This window comes from Heterodontus francisci, chromosome 25 (genome assembly GCF_036365525.1).
Source record: "Heterodontus francisci isolate sHetFra1 chromosome 25, sHetFra1.hap1, whole genome shotgun sequence".
Classification (NCBI taxonomy): Eukaryota; Metazoa; Chordata; class Chondrichthyes; order Heterodontiformes; family Heterodontidae; genus Heterodontus; species Heterodontus francisci.
Window position 1 is genome coordinate 60,101,177 of NC_090395.1, and position 20,845 is coordinate 60,122,021.

A 20,845-nucleotide genomic window follows, 5' to 3' on the forward strand; every position below is an offset into this window, starting at 1 on the left:
ATTGCTACATGAGATTATGACATGATTGCATTAACAGAAACATGGCTCAACCAAGATCAGGAATGGGTTCTTAAGTGTTCAGGAATGATAGAAAAGGAAAATGAGGATGGGGCATGCAATATTGATTAAGGATGATGTTACAGTTCTGAATAGAAAGGATTTACTAGATGGTTCTAGGACTATTTGTCTTGGGTTGAAGAACAGAGAGGGAGCTGTTATATTGTTGGGAGTGATTTCTAAAGCTTCAAACAGCGAGAGGAAGATTGATGAACAAATTTGTCGGCAAATTTCAAAGGCATGCAATATTAGTAATATTAGAACACTTTAATTACCCCAATATAGACAATATATATAATTTATAAACATAGTACTAAAGGTACAGAACGAGAGGAATTTCTGATATGTGTACAAGAGAATTTTTTTGATCAATATGTCTCCAGTCCAACATGGAAGTTTTGGATCTGGATCTAGGAAATGAGGTAAGGCAAGTGGATTGTGCAGTAGGAGGTCATCTAGCTAACAGTGCTCACAACATGATTCAGTTTAAAATCATTATGCAAAGAGACCAGAACCTATCAAAGGTAGAAATGTTGAACTGGGGAAGATCTAATTTGGGGAACCAGGGAAGCAGCAGTGATGGAAGGGATCATCGACAATTCTATCAAGTGGCATTTGTTCACTGATGCTTAGTTAGGGTTCTGCCAGGGCCACTCAGCTCCTGACCTCATTACAGCCTTGGTCCAAACATGGACAAAAGAGCTGAACTCAAGAGGTGAGGGGAGAGTGACTGCCCTTGACATCAAGGCAACATTTGATCGAGTATGGCATCAAGGAGTCCTAGCAAAACTGAAGTCAATGGGAATCAGGGGGAAAACAGTCCGCTGGTTGGAGTCATACCTAGCGCAAAGCAAGATGGATGTGGTTGTTGGAAGTCAATCATCCCAGTCCCATGGTATCACCAGAGGAGTTCCTCAGGGCAGTGTTCTAGGCCCAACCATCTTCAGCTGCTTCATCAATGACCTTCCCTCGATCATAAGGTCAGAAGTGGGGATGTTCGCTGATGATTGCACAATGTTCAGCACCATTCGTGACTCCTCAGATACTGAAGCAGCCCATGTCCAGATGCAGCAAGATCTGGACAACATTCAGGCTTGGGCTGATAAGTGGCAAGTAACATTCACGCCACATAAGTGCCAGGCAATGACCATCTCCAACAAGAGAGAATCTAACTATCTCCCCTTGATGTTCAATGGCATTACCATCGCTGAATTCCCCACTATGAACATCCTGGGGGCTACCATTGACCAGAAACTGAGCTGTGGCTACAAGAGCAGGTCAGAGGCTTGGAATTCTGCAGTGAGTAACTCACCTCCTGACTCCCCAATGCCTGCCCACTATCAACAATGCACAAAACAGCAGTGTGATGGAATCTTCTCCACTTGCCTGGATGGGTGCAGCTCCAACAACACTCAAGAAGCTCGACACCATCCAGGACAAAGCAGCCCACTTGATTGGCACCCCATCCATCTCTTTCAACATTCACTCCCTCCCACCAGTGGCAGCAGTGCGTACCATCTACAAGATGCACTGCAGCAACTCACCAAGTCTCCTTAGACAGCACCTTCCAAACCCGCGACCTCTACCACCTAGAAGCAGCAGATGTATGTGAACTCCACCACCTGCAAGTTCCTCTCCAAGCCACACACCATCCTGACTTGGAACTATATCACCGTTCCTTCACTGTCGCTGGGTCAAAATCTTGGAATTCCCTTCCTAACAGCACTGTTGGTGTACCTGCACCCCAAGGATTGTAGCAGTTTCAGAAGGCAGCTCACCATCACCTTCTCAAGGGCAATTAGTGATGGGCAATAATTGTTGGCCTAGCCAGCAACACCCATATCCCATGAAAGATTTTTTTTAAATTTGTGATTTAAGAAGGGACCCAGCACGGGTAGATTGGAAATGGCGCTTGCATGGTAAAGGAGTAATGGAGGGCCTTTTGTACCCTTGACTAGAAACCATCAGGTTTTGGAGAACTGTCTACCTTAATTCCCATAATTTTCATCATTACTATTATTAAAAACCTATTAAATCAACTAACTTCCTCCCCTTGACTTATTTTCCGTCCCCCGAAAAGGCTATTAAGTGCTGCAGAGTTTTTCTGTTTATTGTAAATGTCTTTTAAAAAGTATGACACGAATTTGCATTAGTCTGTAGATAGCATATCTATAAGTTTTTCTTCTTCTTCTTCTTTGGGCCTCCTTATCTCGAGAGACAATGGATATGCGCCTGGAGGTGGTCAGTGGTTTGTGAAGCAGTGCCTGGAGTGGCTATAAAGGCCAATTCTGGAGTGACAGGCTCTTCCACAGGTGCTGCAGAGAAATTTGTTTGTCGGGGCTGTTGCACAGTTGGCTCTCCCCTTGCGCCTCTGTCTTTTTTCCTGCCAACTACTAAGTCTCTTCGACTCGCCACAATTTAGCCCTGTCTATAAGTTTTTATGTTATAAATATAACAGATATGACGTGTAAATCGTTGAAATAAACAAAATTTCACATATTTGTGGAAGCATAATTTAAGTATGATTGACACAAAGTGGCAGCGGGTTGTCAATATATTTTGTTGCGTCTTTATGCTGTTTCTGGTTCCCAGATGTTGGAAAGAATCACACTTTAATCTTGGAACAGGCTGGAGTCAGTTTGGTTTATTTAGTACCAAGCTTTGTGCTGTGGAACCTGGTTCTTGTGTTACATATAACATGACTCCCCAGTGCAGGCATGAATGTGGTCCCCTACTGGAACACTTACACATAACAACCAGTTCCTAACTAATCAGTTCCTAACACTTAACAGATATTATCACAATATATACATATATATAAAGTATATATAATATATATTTGCACTGTAATTATATTAAATGTTAGTTCATTGCGTTGGTATTTGATATTATAACTTTAATGATGTTCACACACTCTTGGGGGGAGGGGGAATGACTAAGAGGAGCGGAACTAAACCTCCGAGTTGTTGTTGCCCCTCCGGTGGCCGCATAGTGTTACACAACAGCTCTACTCGTTCGTTTCCGCCTATGTCTATGGTCGATGTCTTTATTCGGCCCTGGGGGATATAATTTCCAGTTTCTTGGTGAATTCAGCGGTGTTTTTAATAGGAAGTTTGTAAATGTTTGAGTTGACAGTGACCTGCCGTGCGGCCTCACGTGTGAGATAATTGACAGGAGCCGCAGCCAATCGGAAGCATCGCCGCACGGGTAAGACCCGCCCCCGGCTCCTCGGCGACCAATGGGCGCAGGGCGGAGCGGCGCATGTCAGGTTGGGCTTCACTGGCTGGGTCGCAGCTTGTGCCTGTGAATTAAACTCAGTAAAGTTTCACAAACGGTTTAGTTTCTTCTTTTTAAGTTCCATTTTATTCGCCCGAAGCTCAATCTCTCCGGACAAAAAAAATCACCGAAAATGTTTATAATCAGATCCGAGTACGACAGGTCAGTGCGGCTGCTGTGGTTTTGCTTTGTCATTTTGAAGCAAGGCCTCTGTCCTTTTATTTATTACCATTAAACTTTATTACTGAGGCTTATTAAAATAAGTGCACTAAGGATTGAATAGTTCAATTTTTAAAAAACTTTTACGTCAATTATTGTTAATATATTTTTACTTTATCCATTGACCAGTTTTTGGTTTCACTTTTAGAGGTGTTAACACATTCTCTCCAGAAGGCCGGTTATTCCAAGTCGAATATGCTATAGAGGCTATTAAGGTATGTTTTTAAAATAGTGGTGTATATAGAATGGTTCTTATGGCTCCAATAATAGACTTTACTGTGGGAAAATGCTTAAAGAAGAAAATAGGGGAATTAATTTTTTTAATAAAGGTGAAATTACTCGAGGTAAAATTGAGCAATTCCAGTTTTTTTTTGAACATAAGAAATGGGAGTAGGCCATTTAGTTGGTTGAGTCTGCTCTGTCATTCAATAAGGTCGTAACTGAACTTTTACATCAGCTCATGTTTCCTGCCCTATCTCCATATTCCTTAATTCCCTTAGTGCTCAAAAATCTATCTCAGTCTTGAATGTATTCACTGACTTAGCATCCACTGGGGTAGTGAATTCCAAAGGTTCATATCCTTCTGAGTGAAGAATTAGTTTTCCATTTTTTTTGTTGATGGCATGTGAGCATTGCTGGCATTATTGCTCAGCCCTAACTGCCCTTGAGAATGTGGTGCGTTCTCGAACTGCTGCAGTCCTTGTGTAAGTACACCCACAGTGCTGTGAGGCAGGAATTTTCAGGATTTTGATCCAGCTACAGTGAAGGAACAGTGGTATAATTACAAGTGGTTGGAGGGGAACTTGCCGGTGGTGATGTTCCCATGCACCTGCTGCCCTTGGTTTTCTAGGTGGTAGAGGTCACGGGTTTGGAAGGTGCTGTCAAAGGACTCTTGGCGAGTTGCTGCAGTGCATCTTCTAAATGGTACACACTGATGCCACTAATGAAGGGAGTGCATGTTGAAGCTGGTGGATGGGGTGCCAATCAAGTGGACTGCTTTGTCCTGGATGGTGTCAGGCAGAGTGTTGTTGGAGCTGCACTCATCCAGGCAAGCAGAGAGGATTCGATCATAATGCTAACATGTGTCTGGTCGGTGGTGGACAGGCTTTGGGGAGTCAGGAGGTGCGTTACTCACTGTAGAATTTGGAGGCTGTGACCTGGTTTGTAGCCACACCATATGGTTGATCCAGTTAAGTTTCTAATCAATGATAACCCCAGGATGTTGGGGGGGGATTCAGCGATGGTAATGTTATTGAAGAGAGATGGTTAGATTCTGTTTTCTTGGAGATAGTCGTTGTCTGGCACTTGGCATCTGGCACAAATTCTACTTGCCACTTATCAGCCCAAGACTGAATGTTGTCCAGGTCTTGCTGCATGTGGGCACAGACTGCTTCAGAGGAGTTGCGAATGATCCCAAATGGCCAACTCTTTATATTGAGACTATGCACCCTGGTTCTAGACTCTCCAGCTAAAGGATACAGCCTCTCAGCATCTGCCCTCTCAAGCCCTCGAAGAATTCTATGTTTCAATGAAATCACCGGTCATTGTTCTAAACATCAGAAAATAGGCTAATTCTACTCAATCTCTCCTCATAATGCAATCTCCTCATCCTAGGAATCAGTCTAGTGAACCTTGGTTGCACCTTTCAGTGAGGAGACCAGAACTGTGTGCTACTCCAGGTGTGGAGTTGCAGCAAGACTTCCTTATTCCTATACTGCAAACCCCTTGCAATAAAGGCTTTTGCTTTGATAATTGCTTGTTGTACCTGCATGTTAACTTTGTGTGATTTGTATACAAGGGGTCTCCCCCCCCAAATACCTCTGCAAACATTTATTAGTCTCTCACTTTTTTTAAAAAGTTCTATTTTTCCTAACTGGATAATTTGACACCTCCCCACATTGTTCTCCATCTGCCACCTTCTTGACCAATCTCTTAACTGTTCTATATCCCTTTGCAGCCTCTGAGTCTTCCGTACAGCTTACTTTCCCACATAGCTTTGTATTGTCAGCAGACTTAGATATATTGCACTCTGTCCCCTCGTCGACGTCATTGATATAGATTGTAAATAACTGAGGTACAAGCTCCACTAGTTACACCGTCATCCCGAAAATAACCCATTTATTCCTCTACTGTCTGTCTTCTCTCTGCTAAGCAATCCTCAAGCCGTGCTAAAATATTGCCCCCCAATTCCAAGATCCCTGGAACTTAATAAACAACCTCTTGTTTGAATGTCTTCTGAAAATCCAAATATACGTTATACCCTGGTTCTCATTTATCTACCCTCAAAAAAAAACTCCCATACCTTTGTTAAACATGATTTACCTTTCATAAAACTGTGTTGATTTTGCCTAATCCTATTCTGAATTTCCAAGTGCCCTGTTACCACATCCTTTAATAATCTAGCATTTTCCCGACTATTGATGTCAGGCTAACTGACTTATAGGTCCCTGTTTGATCTCTCCCTCCTTTCTTGAACACGGGGTTATATTTCCAATCCACTAGGAACATTCTGGAATCAAGGGAATTGATTGAAACCAAGGCATCTGCTATCTCTGCAGCCACCTCTTTTCAAACCCTAGGGCGTAGGCCATCAAGTCCAGGGATTTGTTGACTTTTAGTCCCATCAATTTCTTCACTGCTTTTACTAATTACTTTGAAGTTCCTCACTCTCATTAGACCGTTGGTTTCCCTCAATTTTGATTTATGTAGATCCTTAAAGCAGTTTGTAAGTGTATCGGGTAGACATTGAAGCTGATACCTCTTTTTCCATTTTGCATTTTTTGTTTTACCTACTGAATTATACAATTGTAAACTTTTCCTAATTCTCTTGCAGCCAACCATGATTCTGAGGCTTTGAGGTTCTGGTCACATGTATACTGAGAACAGTCTTGTTAAAAGAGGCATTGCAACTTTATATTCTGCCAATATCTTGAGTGAAACTTTTAAGTTTATCAACATTAGAGCCAGAATGTACAGCACCTTGTCAGGTGCGGCACGCTCGATGCCGAGTTGGGCCATCAGTTGTACTTCTGATTTGGGGCTCAGGCTTCCAGCCTTCTGACCCAGCGGCAAGAGTGCCACCAACTGAAGTGTGCCTTCAGTGAGCATGCTGTGTTGCAGAAGTTTCCTGATGTAGAGTCTTCCAAGAAACAAACTAAATAATCATTACTGAAATGGAACATTCCCTGAAATAATTGAGGCCTGTCCATGTGTGAGTAATCAGCTTGCCACACTTGATTGGTATTAAGCAGCTTCCTCCAGTTTATGTTGGACATCCACAGGCTTCTATTTCAGCTGTGGCTCAGTGGGTAGAACTCTCAACTTTGAGTTAGAAGTTGGTGCGTTCATGTTTTACTCCAGAGACTTGCACACAAAATCTAGGATGACACTTCAGTGCAGTACTGAGAGAGTGCTGCACAGTTGGAGATGTCGCCTTTTGGAAGACCGGTTAAACCAAGTCCTATCTGCCGCCTTGTGGATATAAAAGATCTCCTGGCACTATTTTGAAGAAGAGTAGTGAAATTCATCCCAGTCTGCTGGGGAACATTTATCTCCCAACCAACATCACTAAAGCAGGTTATTTGTTCGTTATTCCATTGCTGTTTGTTGGACCTTGCTGTGGTTAAAAGGCTGTTGCATTTCCTGTATTAAAACAGCGACTAGATTTCAAAGATTCTTAATTAGCTGTAAAATACTTTGGGACATCCTGAGATTGTTAAAGGTGCTACATCAATGGAAGTTCTTTTCTGAATAATTTGAGTAATCATGTTCTAGCTTACGAGGTTTATTTTTGTGTCTCAAAGACCATCTGCTTCCACCTCAAACATTGTCTGTCTTCAACCTGTGCTCAACCAAACTGCAATCAAAACCTTCATCTGTCCTTTTGTCACCTCTGGATTCAAACAATCCAATGCTCTCCTCAGCAGTCTCCCATCCTTCACCCTCCATAAACTTCGGCTCATCCAAAACTCAGTCCATATTCTAATCCACACTAAGTATTGCTTGCCCATCGCTGCTGCTCACTGACCTAAATTGGGTCCTGATCTTCCAAACTCTCCAATTTAAAAATTCTCGCATTTGTATTTAAATCCCTTCATAGCATCACTTCCTATCTCTGTAACCACCTATAGCCCTATGTGAATTCTGGACTCTTGTATATCTCTTTTGTATTCTCCTCCTCCCTGCCATTTAGTGGCTATACCTTCAGCTGTCTAGGCTTTTAAGATTTCGGGTTTTCTCTCAATCTGTCTCTTGTCCTTGCTTACCTCTTTTACCTGTTTTTTTTTTGGCACCCCTGTTAAGATCTATATCTTTGGCACGGTGCTAGTTTTTGGCTGAATATTCTTCTGTGAATTGCCTTGGGATGTTTTTCTACATAATTGGCACTATAGAAATGCAAGTTGTTATCTAAATGCTGAGCTGAATTTATTTCTGTTAGGTCACTTCCAACTGTTAACACAGAGACCCCCCCCCCAACCCCTCAGTAAACACTTCACTGAAGCTGCTAACTTGCAGAAGGTTCCATGACATCAATGACCATCACAAACTTTGCTCGTTCTTCAGTTTAATTATCTAATTGAATGGCAGAACAGACTGTAGGGACTGGCTGGCCTACTCCTGTTCCTTGTAAAACAGTGGAATTGATTACCAGGATTAACTTGAGTATTATCTGTACTGTAAAACAGCAGTCAATGTGGATTTTGAATGGAAAGCTCCTCAACTGCATTTGAGGAAATGAGATCCCGAGTGGAAGTCCTATGATGCAATGGACTGAGTTCCAAAAAGTATTGGACAAAATTCACATGAAAGGTTATGAGTTAAACTTACAGCTGTGGGAATTAATACTAAATCCTAGAAATAGATGAGGAATTGACCACTGCAATATCCAATTGTTTCTTAAGTGATTCCAGAGTTTTCAACACAACTACCCAATCTGAAACAAAAGCAAAATACTGTGGATTCTGGAAATCTGCAAATGCTCAGCAGGTCAGGCAGCATCTGTGGTGAGAAAAACACAGTTAATGTTTCAGGTCAATGATCTTTCATCAGAACTTTCTAATGAAAGGTCGCAGACCCAAAACATTAACTCTGTTTCTCTTTCCACAGATGCTGCATGACCTATTGAGGATTTCCAGTATTTCCTATTTTTACTCCATCTGAAAATCTATTCCATACATTAGTCACTGTGTAAAGGATTTTTTGACACTAGTCTTAAATTTACTTTTTACTAGATTGCATCAGTGACTCATGTAATTTCAAGTAATATTCTGGATTTTATCTTTCCATACCTTCAACTAGACTAAAAGCTTAAATTCCGTCCCTCATAATTCAAACCTTTGACACGAGGAATCCACCTTTTGGCTCTTCTCTGCATTGCTTACAATTTAGTGTCTCCCTTGGTTCTTCACGACCATACATGGATGCAGTACTTGACTTGCAGTCTACCAGACTGTACAGTTTAATCATAACTCACTCTGATTTGTATTCTACGGTATTTTCTATTTAGGCCAACATTGCATTGGCTTTGCTGATTGCTGCACTGAATGGAAGGTATGGAAAAGTAAAGAGAGCAGTTGTGAAAACTCTGGAATAATTTAAGAAACAATTGAGTGATTCCAAGGTGACTCTGTCAAAAGTGCACACTCACCCAGTACTGCATTGAAATGTCAGTCTAGATGATGGAGTCTATGACTTGACATGGGTGAGTACTGTCACTAAGATGAGATTGACATAGTGGCTGATATGAATTAATGCTGCATCAGATAAAATGAATTGACTTAAAGGTGGTGTGGGGAACATGCCAATACTAAAAACTGAAATAAAAATAGAAAATGCTTGAAATACACAGCATATCCATCAGTATCTGAAACATTATGTTGCTCTGGGTAGATTCTTTGCATCAGGACTATTCTATGAAAAGGTTTGTACCCTAAAACCTGTTTTTTTTTAAAGACACTAGTATAACTATTGTATTTCTAGCATGTTCTGTCCTAGTTAAGTATACAGATTTTGACTTTCATTTTTGGGATTTTTAATGGTATACTGTTATAAAGCTAGCTAAAACAGTCAAAAATTTTAACTGTTGCTCCTTTTATTTCTGCAGTTGGGTTCCACAGCAATTGGAATCCAAACTTCTGAAGGTGTTGTTCTTGCAGTTGAAAAGAGAATCACTTCACCTCTGATGGAACCAAGTAGCATTGAGAAAATTGTTGAAATTGATGCCCACATTGGTTAGTACACTTGAAAAGAATTCACAGAACATTATTTATTGAACCTTTTATTCTTCAATACTTCCTAAGTTATGAGTGCAATAGCTAATTTTACCAATGAATATATGGGGAAAAGGTTGACTAAGTAAAAAAAAGATTGCTATACATATTACTGCTACTCAAGACTGAATAAAATGAAATACATGACACATTTGAGTCTGTGTCCAAGTCTTATTAGGCACAGGAGTATATTTTGTATTTTTTTTTTGGTCCCTCAAGATTAATCCACATGAATTTTCTGTTATTCTGCATACCTGATAAATCCAGAAAATTGATTACCTAATAGTGTTTCTACTTATTTCCCAGAAATATCAAAGCCAACATTTCTAAAGTCCTGTTTTCTTGTAGCAGGCGTTATTTGTTCTGGCCACCTAAATTTAGTTATAAGACCTGATGAAATCTAAGTAGACAAAAGATGTTGCCTAATTCCTTGAGCTACAAATTTTTACAATGCTTTATTTTCATTAGGTAATGCTTTTTTCAAAAAAGCTACAGTTTGTAGGGGGCAACAGTCACTAAGTGATGAGGTACAAAGGTGGAATGAGACTAATTGGGGAAGCATATAGGTTTGAGTTCCAGTCTGAGTTGTATTGAGTAAAGAGTAGCCAAGCTGAGGCGGTGACATCTCTTTGTGGAAAAGAAAATACACACTAAATAAATCTTTGACAGAAGTAAAGGAGCAGGGAGAATTGGTTGTTCAGATATACAAATATTTAAAAGTAGGTAGCACAATTGATGAGGGAGTTGTAAACTGTTTTATAAAGAGGGGAAAAATAATACAAAAGCAATGAAGCATGTTAAAGTTATTCAAATCATTCATTAGGCTATAGTCAGACTATAACTAGCTTTGAGCACGCAATATTTAGGAAGGATATGAAAGCTACGGAGAGGGAATAGAAGACGTTTACTAAGATAATACCAAATGGGAGGCTTTAGTTATGAGCAGACTAGAGAAATTGGGCGCTGTCCCAACAGAAGGTTAAGAGACAGTCTAATAGAAATTTTAAAAATTGTGAAGGGTTTTGTTAAGTAAAATAGGGGAAACTTACACTCGATAGCACCAAGCAGTGGATCAGCAATAGAACGAAAAGTGAAGTTGGATGGAATTTTTAATGCAGAGGATCATTGGGGCATTGAATACCCTGTTAGAAACAGTAGTAGAAGCAATTCAAAATTGCATTTAAAAACAAAGTGGATATGGAAATAGGACAGACAAATGGGACTTTCAGAGGGCCTGCACCATATGATGGGCTGAATGGCCGCCTGATGCTGTAAAATTCTGATTTGGTCTTGGTGGTCCCTGTTTGGCATTGGCAGAGGCTTGGAAGCAGGTTGTGTATCTGCTCTTGACTGGAGAAGTGTCAAATTAGTTCAAACGCATAAAATAAAATTATAAACGAAATGGGGAAAACCTGGCCCTCGTAAATGCAAAGATATTGTTTTAGACAAAAACCAAGATCAGCTATGTATGCTTTACAACAATACTCCTAAGACATTACATTGTTTTGACATCTTCCTGAGCTTTACTCTTAATGTTTACAAGTTCCGCTTAATGATATATAATGCATACTTTGTTACAATGTGCAAAATGTTTGAGTAGCTCTTATGAGCGTTCACAATTTATCATTTTGTGTCAATATTTATAAGTTGATGTGTAATATAAATTAAAATGTCAAACTCCATTCAGTCCTTTTTTTGGAATGTCTTGTCTTAATTGTTAACTATTTTGTTAGGTTGTGCAATGAGTGGATTAATAGCTGATGCAAAAACTTTGATTGACAAAGCAAGAGTTGAAACACAGGTAATAGTTTTTAGAAATGAAACACTATGAAGTCTGTTTTTTAAATGTTCAATAAGTTATTTTTGTAATGTGACCTCCGATGAGTACAGTGCACGTTTTCCCATCAACTTGATGTTTTTATTAAATAAAAAACAGAAAATGCTGGAAATACTCGGGTCAGGTAGAAGTGGTTAGCACTGTAGCCTCACAGCTCCAGCGACCCGGGTTCAATTCCGGGTACTGCCTGTGTGGAGTTTGCAAGTTCTCCCTGTGTCTGCGTGGGTTTCCTCCGGGTGCTCCGGTTTCCTCCCACAGCCAAAAGACTTGCAGGTTGATTGGCCATTATAAATTGCCCCTAGTATAGGTAGGTGGTAGGGGAATATAGGGACAGGTGAGGATGTGGTAGGAATATGGGATTAGTGTAGGATTAGTATAAATGGGTGGTTAATGGTCGGCACAGACTCGGTGGGCCGAAAGTCCTGTTTCAGTGCTGTATCTCTAAATCAAATAAATCAAAATCGAATCTATCACGAGAGAAGCAGAGTTAACATATCAGGTCGACGACCTTTTGTTAGAACTGAGAATGTTTTATATATTGTTTCTCACCTTAACTAGCAAAAATGTGTTAACTCCCAGGTTAATCAAGTAAAAGTAATTGCAAAATTCTGTGTATATAGAGCTGTTAAGTGTTTCTCTTAAGGGATTGTGAATAACTATTCTATTCAGGTGACTGTTTTATACTTCCAAATGTCAGTATAACCGGATAGGTTAAACGAATAAATACTGTAGTGGAGTTTTTTGGAAAGCGGATAGTCCAGCATCAGATATTTGTTTTTGAAATTACTTCCTGCTTCAGTATATTTTAAACAGAATTTACAACTAGAACATACATATTTATGTGCACTGTTGTATAATGGTTTGTAGTTGTCCTGGATAGTAAGGACTGTCCTCTGAGCAAAGCAAAGTATGAAAGAGGAAGATGTTTAACAAAAACACCTTTATGTATTCACAAACTACAGCTTGGTGTTCCTGATAGATTTGTTGCCAGCATTTTGAATGTACTTGAATGCACACCACAATCTGTGGTATTATTTAAGCGCTTTTAAAATGTTTTGTTTGCTGTGCCCCTAAAGATTGTAAAAATCCTGCAAAGTGTATCTTCTGACAGTCTCCTTGTGTATAATAATTGTAATCATTTGAAGTTGCTTAACTTGGCAAAAATTACAACAGTTTTTCTATTCTTTAGAATCATTGGTTTACCTATAATGAAAATATGACTGTGGAGAGTGTGACACAGGCAGTCTCTAACCTGGCCTTGCAATTTGGCGAAGAAGATGCTGATCCTGGTGCAATGGTAAAATTTCTAACTAAATATTTAGATACAATAGCCTGGAACTTGCAGTTGTAATGATGGCGAAACTGCTGCGCTCGCCAACAGTATTGTGTAAAACTGACAACAACTTGCTGCATCTGCACATGCGCAGTTGAATGTATAAAGCGAGAAGTTGTTGTCGATGATGTATTACAGTACTTTTTAATAAATTTCAAGTGTCAGCTGGTTATAGTGATCTTTCTGTATGTTTTAATCATGGAAATAGAACAGATTACACAATAGATTTGCTGCTTTTAAAGATAGCTTCACAGTTTTGTTACACGCAGTGCATAGAAGAAATCTCTTGCCCATTTTCCCCTGCCCTACTGTAGCAAGATGCGGTACTTGATTCGTGGTTCTGTCATGGAGTCCCAAGTGATTTGCAAATATTGTAACATGTATGGAATTCCATGTGTTTAAAGCAGACTCAGCCAGAATGGTATTTTCTAGGCTGATGATGGTGAAGGAAAGGACAAAAATGGCTCAAGGGTTTTTTTTGCTTGATCACAAAAAAACCTCCACTTAGTTGTATCATCATTCATCTATCATTGTTTTCTTGAGTGGAGGAGGGTAGAAGAATAACCTTTTATGTATAAAGTCATTTGTTTACATGCTTAGAAGGAAAGACACGCTTAAAATTACTTTTTTTTTTTTAGAGCCGACCATTTGGTGTAGCATTACTGTTTGGAGGGATTGATGAAAAGGGTCCACAGATGTGAGTATAATTTCTACTGCAAGCATTTTATTGTATTTCAAGCCAGTGCATTAGGGCACTTTGAAAGTGTCAGAGTATACCAATTTAAGCATGTATAATATGCTTGACCATCTAGATTGTCTGTTTTGTGGTATACATTTCATTACCTTTTACTCTTGTTGTAAATGTCATGAGTATCTGCTACAGTGAGATCAGTTCATAACTTAACCCATTAGAAATATTGAAGCATTCTCATCAGGTTCTGGGTTCAGGTCAAATCTTGGAGAGCTCTACGACCCCAGTAAACACCTCTTGACGCTAAGCCTCACAAGCAGCTTCTGACTTATTAAAATTTTCATGATGGACTGTATGAGCAGCTCAGCCTATCTACATATAAATATTATATCAAACTGGAAACACTTGGGTTTATATTTGAATTTCATAAGTGACTCAAGCTCTTAGTTTCATCACAAACTGAGCATTTTTATAATTGTCCGTCTCATTTTTGCATCTATAAGCAACAAATTACTACAGTAATTCAAAATACTATTTTCCACAGATTTGATGTGAGTGAATCTTAGGTATTTTTCAGGTTGGTGGCTTTGAACTGGTTAACAGCTTAACCTTGTAAATTGAGCTGTGATTAATTGAATACATTAAATCAAATTTTAACCACCTTAATGAAAATGCTTTTCTGCCAACCGGAGTAATTATAATAAAATACAGCTGTGGCTATGATTCTGCTGAGGTCATTGCAAAGGTAAACATGATATGGTAGCTTCTACAGTAATGTCAAAGCGAGGCAGCTAACAAACTTAAATTCCAATAAATTTAGATAAATATTTGCAACATTGTGCATGGTGACACTGAACAAGTTTCAGCTCTGAATTTTCAAGCACGCGCTATCAAATTTACTTTTGCAATTGTAACAGTTTTGCTGGCAGTCCCACTGGAAATCAGCTACCTTCTCATAACTGAATTAACTTGGCCAGTGAACCCTGTTTATGTAAGTTGATGAAGCACAAATTATCTTTTTGAAGTATCAGATTTGGATGTTGTTACCTTTCTGAAGTTGCGATGTAATCACCAGCTGCTTTGTCAACATGAAGCATCGGAGTTTCAAAAGTGGCATTCTGCAGTTCGAGTTAGGTTCTGATTTGACTCATGCAACTATATTTAATAATTAGTATTGGAGATTTTTTTTAATTACTTGTTTTTATGTTGTCACTTAGCTCTTTCTCTTAATCCCATCTTTCCCTCTCTTTATTTCACTTTCTCTATATGATTTTGTATTGAAGTAAATCTAACTTGTACTTCCTGGTTCAGTCTCGATGAGGATTCTTCAAAATGGTTGAAGAGACACTTTTTTTTTTTGCCTTGCTTGCATGCACCACAGATCCCCTGTGCAGGCTGCTGTCATACAGCACAGAAACAGGCCCTTCAGCCCATCGTGTCTGTGCTGGCCATCAAGCACCTAACTATTCTAATCCCATTTTCCAGCACATGGCCCATAGCCTTGTATGCTATGGCATTTCAAGTGCTCATCTAAATACTTCTGAAATGTTGTGAGGGTTCCTGCCTCTACCACCTCTTCAAGTAGTGAGTTCCAGATTCCAACCACCCTTTGGGTGAAAAGAATTTTCTTCAAGTCTCCTCTAGACCTCCTGCCCCTTACCTTAAATCTATGCCCCCTGGTTATTGACTCCTCCGCTAAGGGAAAAAGTTTCTTCCTATCTAACCTATCAATGCCCGTTATAATTTTGTATACCTCAATCATGTCCGCCCTCAGCCTTCTCTGCTGTAAGGAAAACAACCCTAGCCTTTTCAGTCTCTCTTCATAGCTGAAATGCTCCAGCCCAGGCAACATCCTAGTGAATCTCCTCTGCACCCTCTCCAGTTCAATCACATCCTTCCTATAGTGTGGTGCCCAGAATCTATACACAGTACTCCAGCTGTGGCCTAACTAGCGTTTTATACAGCTCCATCATAGCCTCCCTGCTCTTATATTCTATGCCTCGGCTGATAAAGGCAAGTATCCCATATGCCTTCCTAACCATCTTATCTACCTGTGCTGCTGCCTTCAGTGATCTATGGACAAGTACATCAAGATTCCTGTGACCTTCTGTACTGCCTAGGGTCCTACCATCCATTGTATATTCCCTTGTCTTGTTAGTCCTTCCAAAATGCATCACCTCACACTTCTCGGGATTAAATTTCATTTGCCACTGCTGTACCCATCTTACCAGCCTATCTGTATCGTCCTGTAATCTAAGGCTTTCCTCCTCACTATTTACGACACCACCAATTTTCGTGTCATCTGCGAACTTACTTATCATACCTCCTATATTCACGTCTAAATCATTAATGTACACTACAAACAGCAAGGGTCCCAGCACTGATCCCTGCGGTAGACCACTGGTCACAGGCTTCCACTCGCAAAAACAACCCTCGACCATCACCTTCTGCCTCCTGCCACTAAGCCAATTTTGGATCCACTTTGCCAAATTGCTCTGGATCCCATGGGCTCTTACCTTCTTAACCAATCTCCCATGCGGGACCTTATCAAAAGCTGGTTTACTGTGCTGGTTTATATACCTGATGCCAGAAAATTGCTGCTCAAGCCCACAAAAAGTCTATGGGCAGTTGTCAGTGTTTTGAGTGATGTTTTGCTGATGACTGCAAAATCCAGGCCAGTACATTTTTTGGAAGAAAAAACAGGAATATGAGGATACATTTGATGGAAAGACACTGAAGACTTTGGATAAACAGTGAAACCTAGGGATTCCAATACATAATTTTCATAAAATACAAGTGAAGGTAAATCAATCTATGATAAAAGCCCAGTAGAATTTTGGGTTTTATAAGTCAGGCCAAAGAGTACATAGTAAAGCAATCTATAGAAAAAATTGGTTAGGTTATAGTTACAATACTCTGATGTTTTGGGAACCAATTACAGAAGGACACTAAAATGGTAGCAATTGTCAGTTACATTTACTAGCATTGATGTAAGGGATGGGAAACTATAGTTATGAGGAGAGACTTGAGATACCACTGGAATGGAGAAGATTAAGGAATTTCAAGAATCTTGATAGACTTTTCCAATTTATTCTGTTTCTGGTGGGGGAGTTGTATTAGAATTGTGATGAGGAATAATTAATTAAAATTTATTACTAAACATTGGGGAAAGGGGTCAGGCAAAACTTCATTACACACAGGTTTGTTGGAACATGGAATGCTTTGTTACAGAGATTTGTTGAGACAAAGACTAGATGCGTTTAAGGGAAAATTGGATAAGTATTTGAAATTGATACAATACTTTAGGGAGAGAGAGAGGGACAGTGTGATTAATTTTGGATTGTGTCCTCAAAGACTTGACACACTCACAATGGGCTAAATGATCTCCATACTATAAACTTAGGATTTTAATTGATCTGCAAATTCACGTCAGAAATGCATTCTGTGTTTGTAAAATTTAGTGTTCGATTTGATGGTGTAAGTGACATCCAACAGATTGGTTTAAGCATGGGTGTTTTTTTGGTTAAGTTGTTGTGTGATATCCTTGAAGGCAGACTTAATATAACAAGTACTATCAGTAATGGTGCATCACTTGTATTAGATGTAGCACACCAGGAATGTTGGCTGCTGCATGACTCTGTAAATAGCTGCCGCTGATCCTAGAACTGCAATTCCAATTCAGAGGTTAACTCTGTTTAGATGGTACAGTGGCTGAGCAGAAGCAATATCAGCAATATCTGGGGTTAGTTATAGTATTCTCAGATTCACATCCTATGCAGCAGCTGATGCTGAATCGCAATATTAATCCTGCTCAGTGGATCCAGTGTGTTACGGCTCAGTTGCAGGAATTGAAAGTATTTGAAGGGAGATATCAGCTGATCCCAATCCTATATCAAATGTATTATCTACAATGGATGCTAAATATCCAAATAAAATGGCATTAATTTCCATTGTAAGGAATACTTTTACAATTGAATTACTGTTTGATTTCAGATTTGAGGTTTTGACAATTAGTAAGCAATTGAATGCCATATCTGCAGCCAATGCAAGGGGGTTGCACTGTATCATCCAAGATCAATGGTGTTGGGTCTCTAGCCTATACTTAGCACAGGCAATTTGTGTATTATTTCATTACTAAATGTTAATGGTGTATTTGTAATTATGAGCACAACTTTAATTTCCTGTGCAGGTATCATATGGATCCGTCTGGGACCTTTGTACAATGTGATGCAAGAGCGATTGGTTCTGCTTCTGAGGGTGCCCAGAGCTCTCTCCAGGAGGTTTATCGTAAGGTACAGGAACTGACAGATATAGGATGATGTATATGGTCAGGAATGTAATCCATTAATTTCATGAATGAAAATATTTTAATATTTGTAAGCACTGCCAGGAATAACACATAATCTGCGGGGATTTAGTGATATAAAATATACACTGCTACTAGCAGTCATGATGGACATATTTGTATGTTTTCAGCCAATGCAATCTGTGACTTTCTGAAACCAGTGTATGTTTTTTTTGATATTTCCTAAATCTGCAGGAGCATTTTATTGGCTGACAGATTAGTCTTGAAATTTTAAATCTATTGGCCTGGATTTAGCAATGGTGAAACTGTCAGCGTTACTCCATTGAAACTGACAGCAACTTCAGGAGTCCGCATAGGCACAGAATAATGTGGAAATCCAGAATTTGCTGTCAGTTATTCCACACTTCTCCAGAGGGTGTGCGATGAAGGGTCCAACCCACCCCCTGCCCCGCCCCCACCAATCAGACTGCAAACACTGGGAAATCTATGAACTAACTATCTTCCACTCTTGCGCTTAATCTTTCTGTAAAAACCCTTCAAAAAGTTGCACCTTATTGAATGAGGTGTCACAGGGTATTTAATGGCATAATTACTGCTAAACAGCTTCACTGGCCCTAAAAGAATAATTTTATATTTTAATGTCAAATATCTCCATTATGATTAATTCCAATTTTAAAATTTTAAACTTTGATATTTTAGCTTCTATCTTAATCCAATCATCACTTTTTATTTTGCTAGCTGAAAATGAGGGATCAAGTGCTTTTAACTTCCTGGTTTGCTGTGTGACAATCCTTCAGTGTGATTGGCTGCTTGCCCTGCATGCTGACATCACTGCTGCTGCATGCCACGGGATCCCCTTTTCTTGGCACCTTATTTAAACTGCCATAGGAAAAGGGGAAGACCCATCAGAGATTGCTAGATCTTTGAGGTCAGTGGTGAATACTGTTGCTTTGCCGCTGACCACAAAATCTGGCCTTTATTTAGATAATACATTATGCATGACAATTGTATTTGGAATCTATTGAATTTGGACGATCCTGCTGAATATGGGTACAAAGCGTAGGATTTTGTTATCCAAACTTCCAGTAGCATCTTGCAGCTTTGAACACACTCTAAGGTAGCATATACATTTTTTGTACCTTAGTATTTTTGCCATTGACTTATGGCAATAAGCCATTGTGATTGAGTTTTACTCTGTAGCTTCATCATGTAACCAGAATCAGACATGTTATAGGCTCGAGTTATAATGGATGTAACTGATCAGAAAATAATGTTTCACTTCAAAAAAAAAATTAACAAAACGCTTCCTTATACTTTCTTAAATAGTTATGAAGTCTAATTTCCCATTGCATTTGTTCATACTTATCTCAACAGATGTTTTACTAATTCTCTCCCTAATTCATTTCCCATGTTATTTCTTGTCACTGCCACCTTTCTTTCCATGAAAAAAGTTAATGCTTCACTACATGGGCCATTGTGAAGTCTCTCTGAAAGAGTATAAATCTACCTCCCATTACCTCAAAAATTTCAGCTGCCATTTTAATGTAAGAAACTATTGTGAAGATTAGCAGAATGGTGTATTTAGTAGTACATTGGATGAATGCTTAGATTATTGTTTTTGACATTCTAGTCAATGACATTAGAAGAGGCAAAGAATGCAGCACTCACCATCCTGAAACAAGTAATGGAAGAAAAACTGAATGCTACTAATATTGAGGTATGAAAGTTTAGCCAACGGTAAAATCAGAAGTCCACCAATCTACTGGGGCTGTCTACTTTCATTTAATACTTCTAATGCTGAAAGTTGGCAAGTCTTATTCTGATCATTTATGATGATACGTATAGCTCTTGCAGACAGCTGGCACAGGCCGCATGGCCTCCTGTGCTGTACCATTCTATGATTTTATATTCCTTCTTTCCCTGCTCTTCACTTCCACACCCTGATCAACAGAACGGATGTGAACACAGCCTGGGTAACTGGTCTTACTTTTATCTTAACTAAACTAAGTTTGATAACCTTGCATGTTTACTAATGACAGTTTTGCAAAATTGTATTGGTAGAGACCTGGAAGCAGGTCACCTGCCTGTCACCTTGGACAGCAACTAGAGGATGGGACTTCAAGCAGAGGAATATAGGGGAAAGTATAATTGAAAATGCACTCCGTAAATGAAGTTAGAAAGTGGTATAAGCTTGAGTATAAATTCCTGTTACATATCCAGTAAAACCAGCTTCACTAGTAAATGTCGTACTTTTTTTAGCATCTCTGTAGCGGCCAGCCATGGCAATTTGCAAGAGTATGGTAACTGCTTAATTCCTTTTCAGCTTGCAACAATGGAACCTTCAAAAGTATTTCATATGTACACAAAGGAAGAGCTGGAGGAAGAAATTAAGAAACTGCAAAGCTGAATATTGGCACAACTACTGCTTCCTTGAGTGTGATTTGGAACATAATCAAAGTTACATGCTCTGTTGGAGATTTTGTTCATAGAATAAAACTTATTTTATTGTCGGACAGCGATTTCAGATAATGTTTTTTGTTTATGTATTAGTCTTTTATCTCAAGGGTTTGAAAAAATCTCTGTACATAGGGCATTGAAAACTATTGTGAATCAAATGAGGCTAAATAAATCTTTGTTACTTATGCTGTGTTAAAATCTTTGTTCCACTTTACATAGAAGTACTCTTGCACCAAGAAAGGTTGAGGCAAAAGTAAAGATACAGTATATAATTCAGTTAAGGCTCAATATTGTTACTTTAAACCTCCACAGTTATTAACTTTAGTCCTGTCTGTTTGTTATAAATTGGAAAGAGTTCAAACTGAAATAAACCTCTGATATGAATTTGTAAAAACAAAGA

The 20,845-nt window shown here is 39.2% G+C and overlaps 1 protein-coding gene across 2 annotated transcripts; it reads left to right on the forward strand.

Annotated features, from left to right (window-relative positions):
- The first annotated feature begins 3,264 nt into the window (after positions 1 to 3,264).
- Positions 3,265 to 20,630, forward strand: psma5 (proteasome 20S subunit alpha 5). 2 transcript variants are annotated; one of them, XM_068057292.1, is made up of 9 exons: positions 3,283 to 3,495; positions 3,701 to 3,767; positions 9,656 to 9,782; positions 11,555 to 11,622; positions 12,848 to 12,955; positions 13,630 to 13,688; positions 17,872 to 17,974; positions 19,619 to 19,705; positions 20,312 to 20,630. In XM_068057292.1, exons 1-9 carry the CDS (start codon positions 3,467 to 3,469, stop codon positions 20,393 to 20,395), a joined length of 732 nt encoding a protein of 243 aa, XP_067913393.1. In that variant the 5' UTR covers positions 3,283 to 3,466; the 3' UTR covers positions 20,396 to 20,630. The 2 variants fall into 2 exon arrangements, with proteins under 2 accessions (XP_067913394.1, XP_067913393.1); XM_068057293.1 differs by lacking the exon at positions 19,619 to 19,705 and having other exon boundaries at positions 3,265 to 3,495.
- Positions 20,631 to 20,845: the final 215 nt, after the last annotated feature.

Excerpts from the sequence above, each read along its gene's own strand:
- psma5 (XM_068057292.1), top strand. The coding sequence starts at position 3,467 with ATGTTTATAATCAGATCCGAGTACGACAG. Across the intron at positions 17,975-19,618 it reads TCCAGGAGGTTTATCGTAAG|TCAATGACATTAGAAGAGGC; the intron begins GTACAGGAACTG and ends TTGACATTCTAG. Across the intron at positions 19,706-20,311 it reads TGAATGCTACTAATATTGAG|CTTGCAACAATGGAACCTTC; the intron begins GTATGAAAGTTT and ends ATTCCTTTTCAG.